General features: G+C 58.2%; 1 protein-coding gene across 3 annotated transcripts in view; it reads right to left on the reverse strand.

Moving 5' to 3' along the window:
* Positions 1-20,866, reverse strand: part of GFPT1 (glutamine--fructose-6-phosphate transaminase 1) — a 58,695-nt gene that overhangs the window by 7,716 nt on the left and 30,113 nt on the right. For 2 of the 3 annotated variants that reach the window (XM_068156568.1, XM_068156566.1), the window contains 9 exons: positions 18,421-18,516; positions 17,560-17,657; positions 16,645-16,765; positions 14,543-14,700; positions 10,562-10,676; positions 9,126-9,253; positions 8,167-8,334; positions 7,710-7,871; positions 1,368-6,175 (listed from right to left, as the gene is read on the reverse strand). In XM_068156568.1, the coding sequence (XP_068012669.1) occupies positions 6,131-6,175; positions 7,710-7,871; positions 8,167-8,334; positions 9,126-9,253; positions 10,562-10,676; positions 14,543-14,700; positions 16,645-16,765; positions 17,560-17,657; positions 18,421-18,516 (1,091 nt within the window). In that variant the 3' untranslated portion in view covers positions 1,368-6,130. Of the gene's footprint in view, positions 1-1,367; positions 6,176-7,709; positions 7,872-8,166; positions 8,335-9,125; positions 9,254-10,561; positions 10,677-14,542; positions 14,701-16,644; positions 16,766-17,559; positions 17,658-18,420; positions 18,517-20,866 lie in introns of those variants that run through there. The other variant, XM_068156567.1, reaches the window with a different exon arrangement.

Here is a 20,866-nt window from a genome sequence, read left to right on the forward strand (position 1 = left end):
AAATGGAAGGAATAAGGGTTGATGTTCTTCCCCTGGCGAGGTGGAGGGCCCTGAAGAACTTCATCCATGAGTGGCTCCAGCTGGAGGAGAGGTGGAATTTCAGACAAGCTTTGGTGGGTGTGGAATCTGCTGAGGAAGGCATCCAGGCCTGAGCCAGACATCAGCAATCTGCAAGCCCCAGGCTGCTGTCTCACAGGGACAGGACTTTGCACTAGCTCAGCATCAAGCAGCTCCTCTGCTGGGCTTGCTGTGCCCAACCTAAGCAGGATCCTTCCATCAGCTCCTGGGTGGTGCTGCAGCCTGTGCTGACTGATTCTGTCTTGCTGGGTGACAGAATGGGTTAAGTTGGAAGGGACCTCCAAAGGCCATCCAGTCCAAGCCCCCTGCAGTCAGCAGGGACATCCTCCACCAGAGCAGGTTGCTCAGAGCCTTCTCCAGCCTGACCTTGAATCTCTCCACAAATGGAGACCCAACCACCTCCCTGGGCAGCCTGTTGCAGTGTTCCAGCAGCCTCAGTGGTAGTGAAAGGGGAAGTTGACTGTTGTGGCTCTGGGGCATTTTATGAGCTTCCTTCTTGGCTATTGCCAAAACTATGCTTAGGGAAAGGCAGCTGGAAGATGTCCTGGCTGAGAGAGGACAGCAAGCCTGCCTGGCTGGGAGAGGCCTGAGCTAAGCCCCACATTTACAGAGTCACAGAGCTGTCAGGGCTGGAAGGGAGCTCAAGGCTCAGCCAGCCCCAACCCCCTGCCATGGGCAGGGACACCTCACACCACAGCAGGTTGCTCACAGCCACATCCAGCCTGGCTGCAAACACCTCCAGGCAGGAGGCTTCCACCACCTCCCTGGGCAACCTGTGCCAGGCTCTCACCACCCTCCTGGGGAAGAACTTCTTCCTCACAGCCAACCTGAATCTCCCCATTTCTATTCTGTTTCCATTCCCCCCAGTTCCTGATACCCTCAAAAGCCTCTCCCCAGGATTTCTGTAGCCCCCTGCAGATCCTGGAAGGCCACAATGAGGTCTCCTGGGAGCCTTCTCCTCTCCAGCCTGCACCACCCCAGCTCCCTCGGTCTGTCCTCAGGGCAGAGCAGCTCCAGCCCTCTGCTCCTCCTCCTGGCCCTTCTCTGGCCACCTTCCAGCCTCATTCTTCTGCTGTGTTCCACACTGCCCTCTTCTGCAAGGGGGTTGGACTTAAAGACCAGCAATGCCATGGAGGTTGATGTTGGGCACTTGATTTTATTCAAAGGGTGAGATACAAAATGAAAAGGAAAAAAAAAACCAACCAAAAAAAACCCCCAACCAAAACACCAAAAAAAAAACCCAAACCCCAACAACCCCAAAAGTAAACCAACCCCTCCCCCCCCCCCCCCCAAAAGAAGCCAATAAAAAGACAAACCCCCAACTCATAAAACACTACAGACAAAAGCAGAGACATCTTCTGCACACAGCACACGACAGGAAACGAGATACAGACTGGTCCCCACTAACCAAGCCAGCTGGGGCTGTACAGGCAAGAGGCAAAGAGGTCTGAGAAGGGAAGGCCAGGTGAGGATTTGCCCCACTTCAGCTCTCTGTGTGCAGCCACTGAGCTGAAGGCAAAGAGTTGGTGCTGCTGCTTGGTTCGACTTTCAAACCCAACCACTTCTTGGCTTTTCCTCTTCTTCCTGTTCTCTGCTGCAGAGGAAGGGCTCCCAGGCTGGGAGGCAGGGTTGGGAGGTTCAGGTAGGCTCTAAGATTAGCCACAGCAGAACACTGACACCAAGGGCTCCGTTTCAGCTCCCCCTCTGCCCCCAGGCTCCTGCTGCTGGGCTCAGGGGTGAGAGCTGGAGAGGGGAAAAGCCTGACCCTGAGGCTGGGCAGCCTCACGCCTTGAGGTGCCTCCACTGCAGCTTACCCAAACCTAGAGTCTGGGCTAAGTCCTGGGGCTCCTAACTGAGGGTGGAGCTGCATGGTGCCATGCCCAGCAGCTCCCTGCCAGCTGACTCAGACAGGCCCTGTGCAGAGCCTTCAGCTCTTTCACTGCAGAGGGGCTGAGGCAGCACAGACACAGGGGCCAAGGCAGCCCTCTGGCCTGAGGGGTGTCCCCCCCAGCACAGCCTGAGGGGCCAAGGCAGCCCTCTGGCCTGAGGGGTGTCCCCCACAGGGGTGGTGTCTAGCTGCCTTCCAGGCTAGAAAGGATTGGCCATGCCACTGCCGCACCTTACAAGGCCACAAGGCCCTAACAGTGGTTTGGGCTCCTCAGCAGAATGTGCACACAGTGAGTGCCCCCAGGACAGGGCTGGCTACAGCCTCTCAGCAGGGGGGGGAGGAGGAGGAGGAGGAGGAGGAGGGAGACCTTTCTGCCAGAAGTGTATTCCTCTCTCCACAGCTCAGCTGCCTGCTCTGTGTGCAACCTCCTCACCAGCAGTGTGGAATGGGTCTGAGAGCTGCTGGGCCTGAACTTCTCTGGTCCTTGGTCACCAAAACCCCAAGACCTGTGTGGGCTTGAGCTTCCCTTTAAGCCTCTGCAGACATGGGTGAGGAAAAGCTGCTGAGCTCCAAGTCAGAGGCGGCAGCAGGAGGCAGCTGTGTCTGTGTTCACCTGTGGCTCCATTTTAGGGCCAGGGCTGCTGAGTATCATTTTTTTTTCTCATCACCCCAATTAGGAAGAAGGAGGAGGGAGGAGGAGGAGGAGGAGAGCATTAGACTGGCTCAGGAGGGCATAACATTCATTTCTGGAGAGCAGAAGAGTGACTGCCTGGCTGTTAATAAATATTATCACAAGACATTCCTACAAAAAACAAAGGTTCCTAAGGAAAAGAGAAACATCCTCTGGTCATCCCAATGCACCACAGCTAGGACACACACACACACACACAGAGTGATGAATGAATGACTGAATGAATGAATGAGGTAAGGAAAAAGCTCAGGAGAGTCCTTGACACATCCACCCCACCCCTCCACCAGCAGCAGGGCAAGTGACCTCCAGCTGACAGCCAGCTCCCTGCCACGCTCAGCAGAGCCAGGTGTGCTCCACAAGCAGCCTCTGAGGTTAAGCAGCACAACAACCTCCCAGGGCCTGGCTGCAGGGCCTGGCTGCAGGCTGAGGCCCCAGCTCTGGGCTGCAGCAGAGGGCTGTGGGCACTGGTGGGCAGGGCCCAGCGCTCCGCTCAGGAGCGGCGAAGCCTCGGCTCGAAGGAGCAGGGAAGAGAAGGCTTTGACTCCCCCAGCATCCAACCAAGCAGCCTGGCAACAGCCACAGCTCCACCAGCATGGAGTGTCAGATGTACCCTTCCAGCTCAGGCTCCTGTCCTTTGGTCCTCTTTGTACCCAGCCTCTGCTCATCCATATCTACCAGCCTGCAGCACACGAGCTGCTGCTGGCTGCTCTGGCTGCTGGCCTCTGAGCCAGGGCACCAGCAGCTCTGCAAGGCAGGATCAAAGCAATGCTTGCTGCTCTGCCACAGGGCAGGAGAGGAGCAAAAACCACCTGCAAAGTCAGCCTCTGGCAGGGTTTGTTCACAGCAGAGCCACACAGGGCTGGTGGTGCAAGTTCTTGTGCTGGGGAGGGGATACAGGGAGGGAACCCAGGGAGGGAACCCAGGGAGGGAACCCAGGGAGGGAACCCAGGGAGGGAACTCTGCCTTGCTGCAAGTTCTTGTGCTGGGTAGAGGATGCAGGGTGGGAACCCTGCCCTGGTTCCAGCCCTCCATGTGAAAGGCTTGCAGCTTCCCTTCTCTTTGAGCAAGGTGAGTGGGAGGAGGAGGAAGAGGAACTGTTAGCACTGCCCGTGCCCTGGTCTGTCCTTAAGGGCAAGTACCACCTTCAAAGGAAGCAGGGCAGGCTCCTGGGCATGTTTAGGCAGAGGCACCCAGCTGAGACAGGCCAGGGCCTCATCAGCAAAGGCTGTGTGAGGAAACTGCAATTTCACTGCTGTGGTCTCCAACAGCCCCTGGCAGCACTCTGAGCTCAGCCTTCAGCCACCTGAGGGTGATGTGCTGACGAGCATCCACACAGCCCTGTGGAGAAGCTGCTTGCAGGCATGCAGCAGCTCAGCCACCATCAAACTAAGCCTGGGGCTCACACCCAAGTAAAGCTAAAGAGCTTTGGTTTGTCAGAGAGGAGGATTGCTGCAGGCAGTGTTTGGAAAACCCTCCAGCACCTTCCAACACACAACTCAGGTCAGTGCTGCATGGCAGGAGCCCTGCAGGGAGAGCTCAGAGAGGCCATGGCAAGAGCCCTGCCCTGCAAGGAGAGCTCAGAGAGGCCATGGCAAGAGCCCTGCCCTGCAAGGAGAGCTCAGAGGCCATGGCAAGAGCCCTGCCCTGCAAGGAGAGCTCAGAGAGGCCACGGCAAGAGCCCTGCCCTGCAAGGAGAGCTCAGAGAGGCCATGGCAAGAGCCTGCCCTGCAAGGAGAGCTCAGAGAGGCCATGGCAAGAGCACTGCCCTGCAAGGGGAGCTCAGAGAGGCCACGGCAAGAGCCCTGCCCTGCAAGGAGAGCTCAGAGAGGCCATGGCAAGAGCCCTGCCCTGCAAGGAGAGCTCAGAGAGGCCATGGCAAGAGCCCTGCCCTGCAAGGAGAGCTCAGAGAGGCCACGGCAAGACCCCTGCCCTGCAAGGAGAGCTCAGAGAGGCCACGGCAAGAGCCCTGCCCTGCAAGGAGAGCTCAGAGAGGCCATGGCAAGAGCCCTGCCCTGCAAGGAGAGCTCAGAGAGGCCACGGCAAGAGCCCTGCCCTGCAAGGAGAGCTCAGAGAGGCCACGGCAAGAGCCCTGCCCTGCAAGGAGAGCTCAGAGAGGGCCACTCCCCAGGCACTGTGCTGCAGCACTCCCGGGGGCAGGGATTGCCCTGGGGTGCTGAGCAGCCCTTGCCAAGCATTGCTTTATGCCTTGCAGTGTGAGTTCTCATGGGGGGTGTGCAAAGCTAATTGAAAGGCCATCAGGCTGGCAGGAGATGCACCTTGGAGCATGAGGAAACAGAGAGCTAGAGGAGTCTGCAGGTCAGTGCCCAGTCTGGAAGGTGGAATTTGTGTTGAGCTCTGATTCCCTGCAAGCTTCTTCCAAAACTCTTTGCAAGGGATTTCTGCTGAGCCTGTTTTCATCCCCTCCCTTTCTAAAGCAGCTCAGTTTGCCACAAGTCACACACACACCCCGAGCTCCTGCAGAAACCAGCAGCCAGGCATCCACCACAGGCCTCAGCAAGGCAGTGGTGGTGCTGCCAGACAGACACCAGGCAGAAACCTGCTCCTGGGCATCCAGACCAGCAAGTGAGCTGTGCCAGCAGAGAGCTGCTTCCCCAGGGTGTGCTTCTAGTGCCACAGGGGGGAAAACCCAAAGAATCCTCAACACAGGAAGGCTTCTACTTGTGCCAAAGGAAAACCACCACAGCAACACCAAAGCACCAGCACTGACCAAGCACTGCTCCTCTCCCTCTCCTGCCCCCCACACTGCATCAGCCAGGGAGCTCCTCTGGCTTCATGGGCACAGCTCCAGGGAGCTGCTGGTGGCACACAGAGTGTGGTGGCCCAGCCAGGCCAGGAGATTGTCACTTGCTAGCTATTTGGCATAGGTTAAACCCTTCTGAAGCAAGGTTTGCTTAGCACACTCCCCCTGGGCTTCGAACTGAGGAGGCTGCAAGAGGGCAGCTGAACTCCCCTTCTGGACACCAGGCAGACATTAACCCCCAAATCCTTGTTCCCACCTTACAAAGCTGCACAAGCAGGAGCAGGAACAGCTCTGGTTCCAGCTGTCTGCTCTGGTATCCTGCCCCTGAGAGCACAACAGGAAAGTCACTCCATGGCTCCTCCCCAGCAACTGCCCCGAGCCCCATGCCCTTCAAGCCAGGTGGAGGCTCCTTGTCCTACCTAGGAGACTGAGTCATCCTGAAGGGAAAACCATCCAGGGAAGGTCTGGCATTGGAAAAGACAAACAAATACAGAACAAACAAACCAACCAACCCCAAAGCTATGGAGAGAGCAAGGTGGAATCAACTGGACAATCACTAATGCAATGGAATCATGGTGGGCTGGGACACAAACAAGGCTTCAGCAAAAGAAGGGTGAGCTAAGGGGGCTTGGAAATCAACTGATTTTGGTACCAAAAAGCAAAGAGTCTCTCTCTGAATCCCCCTTTGCCCCTAGGAGGCAGCTGGTCTCTTTCACTCTACAGTTACGGACTTGGCCAGATTTCGTGGGAAATCAACCTGCAGAGGGAGGAGAAAGAACAGGCTGGTGAGTACTCAGCACCTCCCCTGGCTCCTCTGGGCCCTGCAAGGCTTCCACAGCAACTGAGGCACAGCACAGGCCCAGGAACCTCAGCAGCTCCTTTCTCAGGAGCCAGGAGCCAGGGCCTTCAGTTTCCCTTCCAGGGCTCAGCTGCTGCGAGGTCACTGTGACAGGCACAGAGCTGCCTGCCCCCAGGGCAAGCACCCAGCACAGGCTCCTCCAGACCCCTCCTGGGGATGGTTCCCTGCCCTCAGCACCCTGCTCTCAGCACCCTGCCAGCCCTCCACCAGCACAGGCTCCTCCAGACCCCTCCTGGGGATGGCTCCCTGCCCTCAGCACCCTGCCCTCAGCACCCTGCCAGCCCTCCACCAGCACAGCCTCCTCCAAACCCCCTCCTGGGGATGGCTCCCTGCCCTCAGCACCCAGCACAGCCTCCTCCAAACCCCTCCTGGGGATGGCTCCCTGCCCTCAGCACCCTGCCCTCAGCACCCTGCCAGCCCTCCACCAGCACAGCCTCCTCCAAACCCCTCCTGGGGATGGCTCCCTGCCCTCAGCACCCTGCCCTCAGCACCCTGCCAGCCCTCCACCAGCACAGCCTCCTCCAAACCCCTCCTGGGGATGGTTCCCTGCCCTCAGCACCCTGCCCTCAGCACCCTGCCAGCCCTCCACCAGCACAGGCTCCTCCAAACCCCTCCTGGGGATGGCTCCCTGCCCTCAGCACCCTGCCCTCAGCACCCTGCCAGCCCTCCACCAGCACAGGCTCCTCCAGACCCCTCCTGGGGATGGTTCCCTGCCCTCAGCACCCTGCCCTCAGCACCCTGCCAGCCCTCCACCAGCACAGGCTCCTCCAGACCCCTCCTGGGGATGGCTCCCTGCCCTCAGCACCCTGCCAGCCCTCCACCAGCACAGGCTCCTCCAGACCCCTCCTGGGGATGGCTCCCTGCCCTCAGCACCCTGCCCTCAGCACCCTGCCCTCAGCACCCTGCCAGCCCTCCACCAGCACAGCCTCCTCCAAACCCCCTCCTGGGGATGGCTCCCTGCCCTCAGCACCCAGCACAGCCTCCTCCAAACCCCTCCTGGGGATGGCTCCCTGCCCTCAGCACCCTGCCAGCCCTCCACCAACCAGCACAGGCTCCTCCAAACCCCTTCCTGGGGATGGTTCCCTGCCCTCAGCACCCTGCCAGCCCTCCACCAACCAGCACAGCCTCCTCCAAACCCCTCCTGGGGATGGCTCCCTGCCCTCAGCACCCTGCCCTCAGCACCCTGCCAGCCCTCCACCAACCAGCATGGAGCAGAAAACAGCCAAACTCAGACTGCAGAAGACTTGGCCAAGTCTTCCACTGCCTGCAAGTGCTGTCCACCATCAGCTTCCCTAGCTGCCAGGTCTGCTCTCTCCCAAGCTCCTCCCAGGAGCTCAGTCACTCTGCCAACCCTCACAGAGACCTCCAGCATCACCCAGCACAGCTCCTGCAGGCAGCAGCAGAGCAGCAGGGAAGCAAGGGCTCTACTCACATCATAGCCTCTGAGAACTGCCAGGTGGAAAGCCAGCAGCTGGAGGGGGATCACACTCAGGATCCCCTGCAGACAGTCCACTGAGTGGGGAACTTTGATTGTCCTCTTGTTGTTCTTGATGGTCTCAATGTCCTCCTTATCACAGATCACCACAGGGCGCCCCTGCAGCAAGGGGAAAGGTTGAAGAGCAGGTCTGGAGGGTTCTGCTCTCAGACTCACAGAACTGCCAGGGCTGGAAGGGACCTCAAGGCTCAGCCAGTGCCACCCCCTGCCATGGGCAGGGACACCTCCCACCAGCCCAGGCTGCTCAAGGCCTCATCCAGCCTGGCCTGGAGCACCTCCAGGCAGGAGGCAGCCCCAGCCTCCCTGGGCAGCCTGTGCCAGGCTCTCCCCAGCCTCACTGCCAGGAGTTCCTGCCCAGTGTCCAGGCTGCCCCTGCCCCCTGCCAGGCTCTCACCTGCCGTGCTATGACCTGCTGCAGGGCGTTCTGGCACTTGGCATAGGTGTGGTCTCTCATGATGATCATGATCACAGGCATCAGCTTGTCCACCAGAGCCAGAGGGCCATGCTTCAGCTCCCCTGCCAGGATCCCCTCAGAGTGCATGTAGGTGATTTCTTTGATTTTCTAGATGGAGACAAAGTCCTTTCATGGCCACCACTGCTGCTGAGCCACCCAGGGGACCACAGCCCTCAGCACCACGTGCAGGCAGCTTTGAAACCCCTGCAGGGAGGAGGGCTCCACCACCTCCCTGGGGAGCACAATGACCCTTCTGGTGAAGAAATTGTTCCTCATCCCCATCCCAAACCTCCCCTGGTGAGTTTGAGGCCATTTCCTTTTGTCTTATCAATGATATCAATGTACCTAGGGGCAGAGCCCAGCCCCCACCTGGCTCCAGCCTCCTCTCAGGAGCTGCAGAGAGCAATGAGCTCTCCCTCAGCCTCCTCTGCTCCAGCCTCAACCCCCCCAGCTCCCTCAGCTCCCCCTCCCCAGCCCTGTTCTCCAGCCCCTTCCCCAGCTCTGCTGCCCTTCTCTGGCCTTTCTCCAGCCCTCAATATCCCTCTGGGAGTGATGAGCCCAAACCTGCACCCAGCACTCAAGGAGTGGCCTCACCAGTGCCCAGTGCAGGGGGACACTCCCTGCCCTGCCCCTGTTGCTCACATTATTGCTGCTCCAGGCCAGGTTGCTGGTGGCCTTCTTGCCCACCTGAGCACACTGTAGGCTCATATTCAGCTGGCTGTCACCAGCACCCCCAGATCTGTGCCAAGCCACTCTTGCCCAGGCCTGCAGCGTTGCCTGGGGGCCTTGTGACCCAAGAGCCAGGCAGCAGGGCAGAGCTGTGAGCTGCTTTCCCCACCAGAGTCATTTCCTGGGTGGAGAGCTGCAGTTCAGGGCTGGAACTGAGGACATCTCCTTACCAAAGCTCCCTCCAGGCAGGTGGCATAGTGATAGCCACGGCCCATGATGAGGACAGACTTCTGGTGGTACAGCTCTGTGGCCAGCTTCTGGATCTCATCATCCATACTCAGCACTTCTTTAATCAAGTCTGGAAGGGAAGAGGAGGAGTCAAGGAGTGCATGCTCAGAGCCTCTCAAACCCTACACACTGCTTGGCCTTCATGTCCAGAGAGAGCAGTGAGGAACTGGAGCAGTGCCTCAACAGCTCCCTGTTTTGCAACAGATGGTAGCAGAGGTTCATAAGCAGCCAGCACTGCACCTCTGGGTTGAGAGTACCCTCAGCAAGCTACTGGTGAGACAAAGCTGGGGGGTGGCTGCCACCCCTCAGGCTGTGCTGCCATCCAAGCAGAGCTGGACAGGCTGAGAGCTGGGGGAAGGAGAACCTCAGGAGGTTCAGGAAGGACAAGTGCAGGGTGCTGCATCTGGGCAGGAACAGCAGCAGGCACCAGGACAGGTTAGGAGCTGCCCTGCTGGGCAGCAGCTCCATGGAGAAAGACCTTGGAGTGCTGGGGGGCAGCAGGGTCTGCATGGGACAGCAAAGTGCCCTGGGGGCCAAGAGAGCCAATGGGGTCCTGGGGGGCAGCAAGGAGAGTGTGGCCAGCAGGGCTGGGGAGGTTCTCCTGCCCCTCTGCTCTGCCCTGCTGAGACCACAGCTGCAATCCTGGGTCCAGTTCTGGGCTCCCCAGGTCAGGAGAGACAGAGACCTGCTGGAGAGAGGCCAAGGGAGAGCCAAGAGGATGCTTAGGGGCCTTGAGCATCTCCCCTGGGAAGAGAGACTGAGAGCCCTGGGGCTGTTCAGTGTGGGGAAGGCTGAGAGGGATCTGATCAATGCCTATCAATAGCTGAGGGCTGGGGGGCAGGTGGAGGGGGCCAAGCTCCCTTTGGTGCTGCACAGCAAGAAGCCAAGGAGCAATGAGCACAAACTTGAGCAGAGAAGCTTTCAGCTCAGCATGAGGAGAAACTCCTTTGGTGTGAGGGAGGCAGAGGCCTGGAGCAGGCTGCCCAGAGAGGTTGTGGAGTCTCCTGCTCTGGAGCCTTTCCAACCCCCCCTGGCTGTGTTCCTGTGCAGACTGCCCTGGGTGCCCTGCTCTGGCAGGGGCTGGGACTGGATGCTCTGCAGAGATCCCCTCCAACCCCTACCCTTCTGTGATTCTGTGATTCCCATCCCTGGGCACAGGCAAACAGCACAGGAAAGGCTCAGTGCTGGGCTTGGGAGGTGACAGGGCACAGTGTCCTCTGGCTGCCTGGGGTAGGGTGAGGCTTGAAGAGGGCTCCATCTGGGGGCTGGGAGGCTGTGCTAGGGTCAGCAGGGGCCTGGGGAGGGTGGAGCTCTGATGTTCTGTGATTCTCTGAAGGCCCTGAGCCGGTGAGACACAGGGGGCAGAGGAGTCTCCTACCTGGCAGCCCCTTCAGGCCGCGCATGATCTCCTTGCGCCGCTCCTGCATGGAGATCCTGTCGTCACACATCATCAGAGCAAACATCACCAGGGAGATGAACTGGCTGGTGTAGGCCTGCAGAGGGGGCAGAGAGAGGGCACATGGCACTGTGACAGCCCCCCAGCAGCTCTCACCCACGCTGGCTGTGGGCAGGGCACCCAATGGCAGCTCCCATTCCAGTTAGGGAGCGAAGGTGAAGGTGGCAAAGCTCAGCTGAGCTGGGCCCAAGCTGAGCTGAGCAGTGGCACCAACTCATACTGCAGGAGAGGAAGACACAGCAAGCATCTGGAGGGCTTCCATGGTTCCCTGGAGACTACTCAACCCTATGCTGTGATCACACCTGGAATGGAATCACTGAATGGTTTGGGACCTTAAAGATCATCCAGTTCCAGCCCCCCCTGCAGCACTGCCTCCAGCTCTGGGCCCCAGCACAAGAAGGACCTGGAGCTGCTGGAGAGGCTCCAGAGGAGGCTATGAAAATGATCAGAGGCTGCAGGAGAACCTCCCCTGTGGGCACAGGCTGGGAGAGCTGGGGCTGTTCAGCCTGGGGAGGAGAAGGCTCCAGGGAGACCTCAGAGCAGCCTTGCAGTACCTGAAGGGCTCCAGGAGAGCTGGGGAGGGACTCTGGACAAGGGCTGGGAGTGCCAGGCTGAGGGACAATGGCTTTGAGCTGGGAGAGGGGAGACTGAGACTGGAGATGGGGAAGAAATTCTTTCCAGTGAGGCTAGGGAGAGCCTTGCACAGGCTGCCCAGGGAGGCTGTAGCTGCCTCCTGCCTGGAGGTGCTGAAGGCCAGGCTGGATGAGGCCTGGAGCAGCCTGGGCTGGTGGGAGGTGTCCCTGCCCATGGCAGGGGCTTGGAGCTGGCTGAGCTTTGAGGTCCTTTCCAGCCCAACCCATCCTATGATTCCATGACTCTCTGAGCTAAGGCAGTTCAAGTCACAACATCTGAGGCTCTAGGATCTGGGGGTCAAACACCTACAGCACAGCACAGCCTCTGAAGTCCTTGTAGGACAGATGCTCTGAAGGGACCTTCTGGTGCCAGCCTGGGCATGAAGTTGCTTAGAAATCAGCTGAAGGTTCACAGCATTTCAGACCCTCCCTGATCAACCCTCCCTGACCAACCACCACAGAACCTTCCTGCTGCTCTGCTGGAGAAGGTTTAAACAGCTCTGAGGGAATCCAGAAAGGCTTCAGGTGCAAACCAGAGCAGGTAACAGCCCAAAGCTCTGCCTAGCAGAGTCTGGTGTAGGCTATGAGCTACTCTGCTGTGGTGCAGCTGAAGGTTCCAGAAGTGCCCAGCCCCCAGCAGCTGTGCTAACAATGCTTGGGCTGTTTCTAGCATGTTCTCAAACTGTTCTGGACAGCCTTTGGGTGGAATCTTTTCAAGCTCCTACTCCATGAGCCATGAGGTAGAGCAGCAGGTTGCCCAGGCAGGGGGCTGAGGCCTCATCCCTGGAGATACTCAAGGTGAAGCTTGACAGGGCTCTGAGCAACCTGACCTGCTGGAGGTGTCCCTGCTGACTGCAGAGGGGTTGGACTGGGATGAGCTTTGGAGGTCTCTTCCCACCCAAGCCATCCTCTGAGGCTGTGAGTCTATGCAGTGGTAGCTCCCCAGCTCAGCAGGGGGGGCACCCTCCTGTACCCCCACACTGTGCCCCTGGCTATGTGAACACAACCCAGGGACAAACACCTTCTGAATTTTCCATGATCCAATCCATAGAATCAGTCAGGGTTGGAAGGGACCACAAGGATCATCCAGTTCCAACCCCCCTGCCATGGGCAGGGACACCCCACACTAGATCAGCCTGGCCAGAGCCTCATCCAGCCTGGCCTTAAACACCTCCAGGGACAGGGCCCCAACCACCTCCCTGCACAACCCATTCCAGGGCTTCACCACTCTCATGGGGAAGAACTTCCTCCTCACCTCCAGCCTCAATCTCCCCACCTCCAGCTTCATTCCATTCCCCCTAGTCCTATCACTGCTTGAGATCCTGAGCAGTCCCTCCCCAGCCTTCCTGTAGCCCCCTGCAGATACTGGAAGGCCACAATGAGGTCACCTCAGAGCCTTCTCTTCTCCACACTGAACAACCCCAACTCCTTCAGTCTGTCCTCACAGCAGAGCAGCTCCAGCCCTCTGATCATCCTCCTGGCCCTGCTCTGGACACCTTCCAGCACCTCCAGATCCCTCTTGCCATAGGGGCTCCAGAACTGGAGGCAGGACTCCAGGTGGGGTCTCCCCAGAGCTGAGCAGAGGGGGAGGATCACCTCCCTTGCCCTGCTGGCCACACTTCTCCTGCTGCAGCCCAGGCTCTGATTGGCTTTCTGGGCTGCAAGTGCACACTGAGAGCTCCTGGTGAGCTTCTCCTCCCCCAGCACCCCCAAGGCTCTCTCCTCAGGGCTGCTTTCCAGCCAGTCCCTGCCCAGCCTGGATTTGTGCCTGGGATTGCCTCCACCCAGCTGCAGGACCCTGCCCTTGGTCTTGTTGAACCTCCTGAGGTTGGCTTGTGCCCAGCTCTCCAGCCTGTCCAGGTCCCTCTGGATGGATCCCTTCCCTCCAGCTGTCTGCTGCACCACACTCCAATTCCCCAAACTCCAGTGTGGGTTCTGGCTGGGTTTAAGTACCAGCTTGACTTCAGCTGCCCTCCAAACAGACCTAAACCACAGCAGATTCCAGCAGCAGGCAGAACTGCAGCACAGCAAGGTGGCTCCTGCTGTAGCACAGAGGCATCAACCCCCCCACAGCTGGGGGACACCAGTGCCAGCTTCTGCTGAAGACCTTTCCTTGAAGACAAAGCTTTCATCTCACAGCTTCTTAGCAGTTTGCAGTTGGAAGAGATCTTGAAGATCATCCAATCCAACCTTCAACCCAACCCCAGCATGGACACCAAACCATGGCCCCAGCAGCCATGGCCAGTTTCTGGAACACCTCCAGGGATGGGGACTCCACCACCTCCCTGGGCAGCCTGGGCCAGGCCCTGACCACTCCTGCAGTGAAGAAATTTCTCCTCCTGTCCAACCCAAGCCTGCCCTGGCTCAGTTTCAGTCCATCCTTTCAACTTCCCTTTTCATCTTCAGATCTTAGTTTAAACTGAGTCTGCATCTCACTGGGTGACAGGTTGGACCTGATGATCTTTGAGGTCTTTTCCAACCTTATTGATTCTATGATTCAAGACAATGATGGCCAAGAGGAGACCTCTATCTTTCCAGGGTTTAAAGTCACTTCTTTACAGTCCCATTTCAAAAATAGAAGGGAGGGAAACCCCTCTGTGAGACACAGGAAGGTGCTGAGTGCTGCTGGACACAAGGACATTATCCACAGTCATCAACAGCAATCAGATGGAGAGAGGGGATCCTGCCCCTCTGCTCTGGGGAGACCTCATCTGCAGGGCTGTGTCCAGCTGTGGGAACCCCAACACAAGAGACACCTGGAGCTGAGGGACAGGGTCCAGAGGAGGCCACAAAGATGATCAGAGGCTGGAGAACCTCTGCTATGAGGACAGGCTGGGAGAGCTGGGGCTGTTCAGGCTGGAGAAGGCTGCAGGGAGACCTTGGAGCTGCATTTCACTCTCTGCAGTGGACCTACAGGCAGGCTGGGCAGGGACTGTTCAGAAGGGGCTGTGGGGATAGGGCAAGGGGCAGTGGTTTGAAACTGGAGCAGGGCAGAGTTAGGTTGGACATCAAGAGGAAGGCTGGGGAGCCACTGGCACAGGCTGCCCAGGGCTGGGGCTGAGGCTCCATCCCTGGAGCCATTCAAGCTCAGCCTGGCTGTGTCCCTGGGCAGCCTGCTGCAGCTGGAGCTGTCCCTGCTGAGTGCAGGGGGTGGGGAGGATGTCCTGGGAGGATCCTTGCACCCCAGTGCACTCTGTGAGGAGGGCAGAGGCCACAGGCAGGGCCTGCAGGAGGAGCTGCCTTCAGGGAGGGCTGGCAGCTGGCAGCTCACCTTGGTGCTGGCCACGCCGATCTCCGGCCCCGCGTTGATGTGCACCCCGCAGTCGGTCTCCCGCGATATGGAGCTGCCCACAGTGTTGGTGATGCCCACCGTCAGGGCCCCTCTCTCCTTGCAGTACCTCAGCCCCATCAGGGTGTCTGCTGTCTCCCCTGCAAAGACAGGCAGGTACCAAAGCTGAAGATCAGGGCTGAGAATAGAATAGAATAGAGTAGAGTAGAGTAGAGTAGAGTAGAATAGAATAGAAATAGGATAGGATAGCACAGAACCGAACCAGACCAGGTTGGAAGAGACCAAGATCATCTTGTCCAACCTATCATCCAACACCACCTAAACAACTAACCCATGGCACCAAGCACCCTGTCAAGTCTCCTCCTGAACACCTCCAGTGATGGTGACTCCACCACCTCCCCAGGCAGCCCATTCCAATGGGCAATCACTCTCTCTGTGTAGAACTTCTTCCTAACATCCAATCTGAACCTCCCCTGGCACAGCCTGAGACTGTGTCCTCTTGTTCTGGTGCTGGGTGCCTGGGAGAAGAGACCAACCCCCACCTGGCTACAACCTCCCTTCAGGGAGTTGTAGAGAGCAATAAGGTCACCCCTGAGCCTCCTCTTCTCCAGGCTAAGCAACCCCAGCTCCCTCAGCCTCTCCTCACAGGGCTGTGCTCCAGACCCCTCCCCAGCTTTGTTGCCCTTCTCTGGGCACCTTCCAGCAACTCAACCTCCTTCCTAAACTGAGGGGCCCAGAACTGGACACAGGACTCAAGCTGTGGCCTAACCAGTGCAGTGTACAGGGGCAGAATGAGCTCCCTGCTCCTGCTGGCCACACTGTTCCTGATGCAGGCCAGGATGCCATTGGCCCTCTTGGCTGCCTGGGCACACTGCAGGCTCATGTTCAGCCTACCATCAACCAGCACCCCCAGGTGCCTCTCTGCCTGGCTGCTCTCAGCCACTCTGACCCCAGCCTGTAGCACTGCCTGGGGTTGCTGTGGCCAATGTGCAGCACCTGGCACTTGGATGTGTTCCATCTCCTGCCCTTGGCCTCTGCCCATCTGCCCAGCCTGTCCAGGTCCCTCTGCAGAGCCTCTCTGCCCTCCAGCAGATCAACTCCTGCCCCCAGCTTGGTGTCATCTGCAAATGTACTGCTGATGGACTCAGTGCCCTCATCCAGACCATCAATAAAGAGGGAAACATCACTGCAGCTCTGCAGTGCAGCTGTCCCTGCAGGGGCTGTGCACATCAAGGCTGCTCTGATGCCTGAGTGTGTCTCACATCCCACACTGCTCCCAATCTGAGGCACTCTGGCACGCTTGTGTGTGAGCTTCAGCTCTTGTGTGGATCCAAAGCCACCACACAGCTGAGGAAGGAGCTGCTGGTGCTTTAACTACACACCTCCACCTGCTCAGCAGCAGCCAGGGATGTGCCTCCCCCCGAGGGCTCAGCAGCAGCGTTTCAGCCTTTTGGTGGATGCAGTATTTCTTCCCAGAGAAAGGAAACCAAACTGCTGTGACCACAGGCAGGACTCAGCTAAGCACAGCCCTGCCCCAGAAGGAATCAAAGAACCTGCAATTGGTTGGGTTGGAAAAGCCTCTGAGAGCATCCAGCCCCACATCAACCCAACCCCACCATGGGCACCGAACCACAGCCCCAGGTGCCATGGCCATGCATTTCTTCAACACCTCCAGGCATGGGGACTCCACCACCTCCCTGGGCAGCCTGGGCCATCCCTGACCACTCCTGCAGTGAAGACACTTTTCCTCACCTCCAACCTAACCCTCCCCTGGGGCAACTCTCCTTCTCTCTCCTCCAACTCTCCTCTCCTTCTCTCATCTGATACTAGGGAGAAGAGACCAACCCCCCACTATGAAAGAGGTAGAGAACACAGAAGGGCAGCAGGAGAAGAGCTCCTGTCCACAGAAGGGCAGCAGGAGGAAAGCTGTGGTTTTTCCCCCAACCCTACTATGCAGGAGCCAAATCCTCCTCTCAAGCACTCTGCTCACAACCCACCCAGCAGGCAGAGGTTGGCCCTGTTGCCTTTTCCCTCCTGAGCAGGACAGAGAAGAGGAGTGAGTGTGTGGTGAAGCAAGAGCATACCTGACTGGCTGAGGAAAAAGCAGACATCATCTCTGAAGACAGGAGTGTTCCTGTCCAGGAAGTCACTGGCCAGTTCCACCATCACAGGTAGCTCAGTCAGCTCCTCCAGAACCTGCCTGGTCTGGAAAGAGAAGATGTCAGGAAGTGACACACTGCACAACTGTGAAGAGCACAAGAAAGGCTTCTGCTTGCCACACCCTGGAAAACCTGACTCCCAAAAGACACAGGGAAAATGAGCCCTGGAGCCTGCTCTAATTCCTCAGGATTGCCCACACAAGACACACAAACAGCAACCTGACCCTGCTGCTGGCACCACAGCCTCTGTGAGGCCAGCTCCTCACACACAGCCTGCTCTAAGTCACCCTCACTGACAGACCACCTACAGATGCCATGAGAAGAGAACCAAAGAGTGGCTCAGGTTGGAGGGCACCTCAGAGATCATTCAGTTCAACCCCCCTGCCCTGGGCAGGGACACCTCCCACCAGCCCAGGCTGCTCAAGGCCTCATCCAGCCTGGCCTTCAGCACCTCCAGGGAGGAGGCAGCCACAGCCTCCCTGGGCAGCCTGTGCCAGGCTCTCACCACCCTCACTCTCAACAATTTCTTCCTCATCTCCACTCTCAGTCTCCCCTCTCCCAGCTCAAAGCCATTGTCCCTCAGCCTGGCACTCCCAGCCCTTGTCCAGAGTCCCTCCCCAGCTCCCCTGGAGCCCTTCAGGTACTGGAAGGCTGCTCTGAGCTCTCCCTGGAGCCTTCTTTCCTTCACCCTGAACAGCCCCAACTCTCCCAGGCTGTCCCCACAGGGGAGGTTCTGCAGCCTCTGATCATCCTGGTGGCCTGCTCTTCAGCTGCAGTCCCTGCTGAGGCTGCTCCCCAGCCCAAGCCTTGCCCAGTGCTGAGCCCAGGCCGGGCACTCACCGCCACGCCCGCGTGGTAGCTTGTGCCACAGGCGATGAGGATCAGGCGGCGACACCGCTGGATCTCCTTGATGTGGTCCTTCAGCCCTCCCAGATTCACTGCAAGCAAAGTCAGGGAGCAAAATCAGCTGGGTTAGGCAGGAGGAGATGCCCAGATGCCTGGGGCTAGCACACAGCAAGTTACAGCCACCATCAGCCCTGCAAAACATCACAGGCACCTCAACCCCTGTGTGTGGGGCCTGGGAGTGCTCCCTGGGATCCACACCCTCCCACACCAGCATGACTGACTCTCCCATGTCACAGAAACAGAGTCCTTTGGGCTGGAAAAGGCCTGTAAGAACATCCAGTCCAACCATTCACCCAACACCTCCCAGCCTGCTGCTAAGCCATGGCCCTCAGCACCCCATCTCCAGGGCTCTGAAAGCCTGTCAGGGATGGAGACTCCACCACTGCCCTGGGCCAGGCCTTGAGAATTTTCTTCCAATACCCAACCTAAGCCTCCCCAGGTACAACTGCAGGTCATTTCCTCTTATCCTGGCCCTTGTTCCCTGGGAGCAGAGCCCAACTCCCACCTGGCTCCAGCCTCCTCTCAAGGAGCAATGAGGTCTCCTCTCAGCCTCCTCTCCAGGCTCAACCCCCCCAGCTCCCTCAGCTGTTCCTCCCTGGCCCTGTTCTCCAGACCCTTCCCCAGCTTTGTTGCCCTTCTCTGCCCACTCAGTGTCCTTCTGGGAGTGAGAGGCCCAAACCTGGCTCCAGGATTCAAAGTGTGGCCTCACCAGTGCCACCCACCTCCCCTGCATCTCCTGTGAATGACCACCAGATACTGAGCTGTCAGCAACAGAGGAGGCTCCTCCTCAGTTACCTGTGTAGTCATCAAAGTTGACTCTTCCTCTCATGGTGTTAACAACAGATTCTGGCTGCTCAAATATTTCCTTCTGCATAAATGAGCTGAAGTTACCTGGAAGAGAAAGAACAGAAACAGCTCAATCAGCAGCAGCACTCCCAGGCCAGCTCCCAGCCAGGGGTGCTTGGGACACTTCCTCCTCCACCAAAGCATCAGCTCATCATGGCAGCTAGAGACAAGGCAGTGAAGGGTCAGGCTCTAGGGATCAATCTTGGGAGAAATGGATGCCTCCAAGCAGGAGGAGATGGCCTCAGCCCCAAAATCCTCTTCATTATGCTGTAAGCAGCTAGAGGAGAAGCCCCATGAGATGCAAGAACAACCTGGGCAGCAGAGTACAAGGCCAGGTGCTCAGGCAGGCTGTGGGACTTCTGCTGTTGGAGATACTCCAAGCTCAGCCCCAAGCACTGACCCAGCCTGGTCCCAGCTTTATGAAATGCTCCAAGCATTGACCCAGCCTGGTGCCAGCCTGGATGAAATGCTCCAAACACTGACCCAGCCTGGTCCCAGCCTGGATGAAATGCTCCAACCATTGACCCAGCCTGGTCCCAGCCTAGATTAAATGCTCCAAACACTGACCCAGCCTGGTCCCAGCCTGGATGAAATGCCCCAAATACTGACCCAGTCTGGTCCCAGCCTGGATGAAATGCTCCAAGCATTGACCCAGCCTGGTCCTAGCCTGGGTGAAATGCTCCAAACACTGACCCAGCCTGGTCCCAGCCTGGATGAAATGCTCCAACCATTGACCCAGCCTCTAGATTAAATGCTCCAAACACTGACCCAGCCTGGTCCCAGCCTGGATGAAATGCCCCAAATACTGACCCAGCCTGGTCCCAGCCTGGATGAAATGCCCCAAATACTGACCCAGCCTGGTCCCAGCCTGGATGAAATGCCCCAAATACTGACCCAGTCTGGTCCCAGCCTGGATGAAATGCCCCAAATACTGACCCAGCCTGGTCCCAGCCTGGATGAAATGCCCCAAATACTGACCCAGTCTGGTCCCAGCCTGGATGAAATGCTCCAAGCATTGACCCAGCCTGGTCCTAGCCTGGATGAAATGCCCCAAACACTGACCCAGTCTGGTCCCAGCCTGGATGAAATGCTCCAAGCATTGACCCAGCCTGGTCCTAAGCCTGGGTGAAATGCTCCAAACACTGACCCAGCCTGGTCCCAGCCTGGATGAAATGCTCCAACCATTGACCCAGCCTGGTCCCAGCCTAGATTAAATGCTCCAAACACTGACCCAGCCTGGTCCCAGCCTGGATGAAATGCTCCAACCATTGACCCAGCCTCATCCCAGCCTGGATGAAATGCTCCAAGCATTGACCCAGCCTGGTCCCAGCCTGGATGAAATGCCCCAAATACTGACCCAGCCTGGTCCCAGCCTGGATGAAATGCCCCAAATACTGACCCAGTCTGGTCCCAGCCTGGATGAAATGCTCCAAGCATTGACCCAGCCTGGTCCTAGCCTGGATGAAATGCCCCAAACACTGACCCAGTCTGGTCCCAGCCTGGATGAAATGCTCCAACCATTGACCCAGCCTGGTCCCAGCCTAGATTAAATGCTCCAAACACTGACCCAGCCTGGTCCCAGCCTAGATGAAATGCTCCAACCATTGACCCAGCCTCATCCCAGCCTGGATGAAATGCTCCAAGCATTGACCCAGCCTGGTCCCAGCCTGGATGAAATGCTCCAAGCACTGACCCAGCCTGGTCCCAGCCTGTGTGAAATGCTCCAAACATTGACCCAGCCTGGATGAAACGCTCCAAGCATTGACCCAGCCTGGTCCCAGTCTGTGTGAAATGCTCCAAACATTGACCCAGCCTGGATGAAATGCTCCAAGCACTGACCCAGCCTGGTCCCAGCCTGGATTAAATGCTCCAAGCATTGACCCAGCCTGGTCCCAGCCTGGATGAAATGCTCCAACCATTGACCCAGCCTCATCCCAGCCTGGATGAAATGCTCCAAGCATTGACCCAGCCTGGTCCCAGCCTGGATGAAATGCTCCAAGCACTGACCCAGCCTGGTCCCAGCCTAGATGAAATGCTCCAACCATTGACCCAGCCTGGTTCCAGACTGGATGAAATGCCCCAAATACTGACCCAGCCTCATCCCAGCCTGGATGAAATGCTCCAAGCATTGACCCAGCCTGGTCCCAGCCTGGATGAAACGCTCCAAGCATTGACCCAGCCTGGTCCCAGCCAGTGTGAAATGCTCCAAACATTGACCTAGCCTGCTCCCAGAACAGATCTGTCCATCCTGGGGGCTTCTGCTGGAGTGCAGGGCAACCTTTCATACCCCATCACCCAGGAGCCACCACTCTCTGATCTCCTCGGTGCCGTTTCTAACACAGAGACTGCCCCAGCTGCTCCTTTTCCATCCTGCCTCCACTCAGTGAGGCCCTGT

This window comes from Melanerpes formicivorus, unplaced genomic scaffold (assembly GCF_026170545.1).
Source record: "Melanerpes formicivorus ecotype bairdi unplaced genomic scaffold, bMelFor1.0.p_v2 SCAF_34, whole genome shotgun sequence".
NCBI lineage: Eukaryota > Metazoa > Chordata > Aves > Piciformes > Picidae > Melanerpes > Melanerpes formicivorus.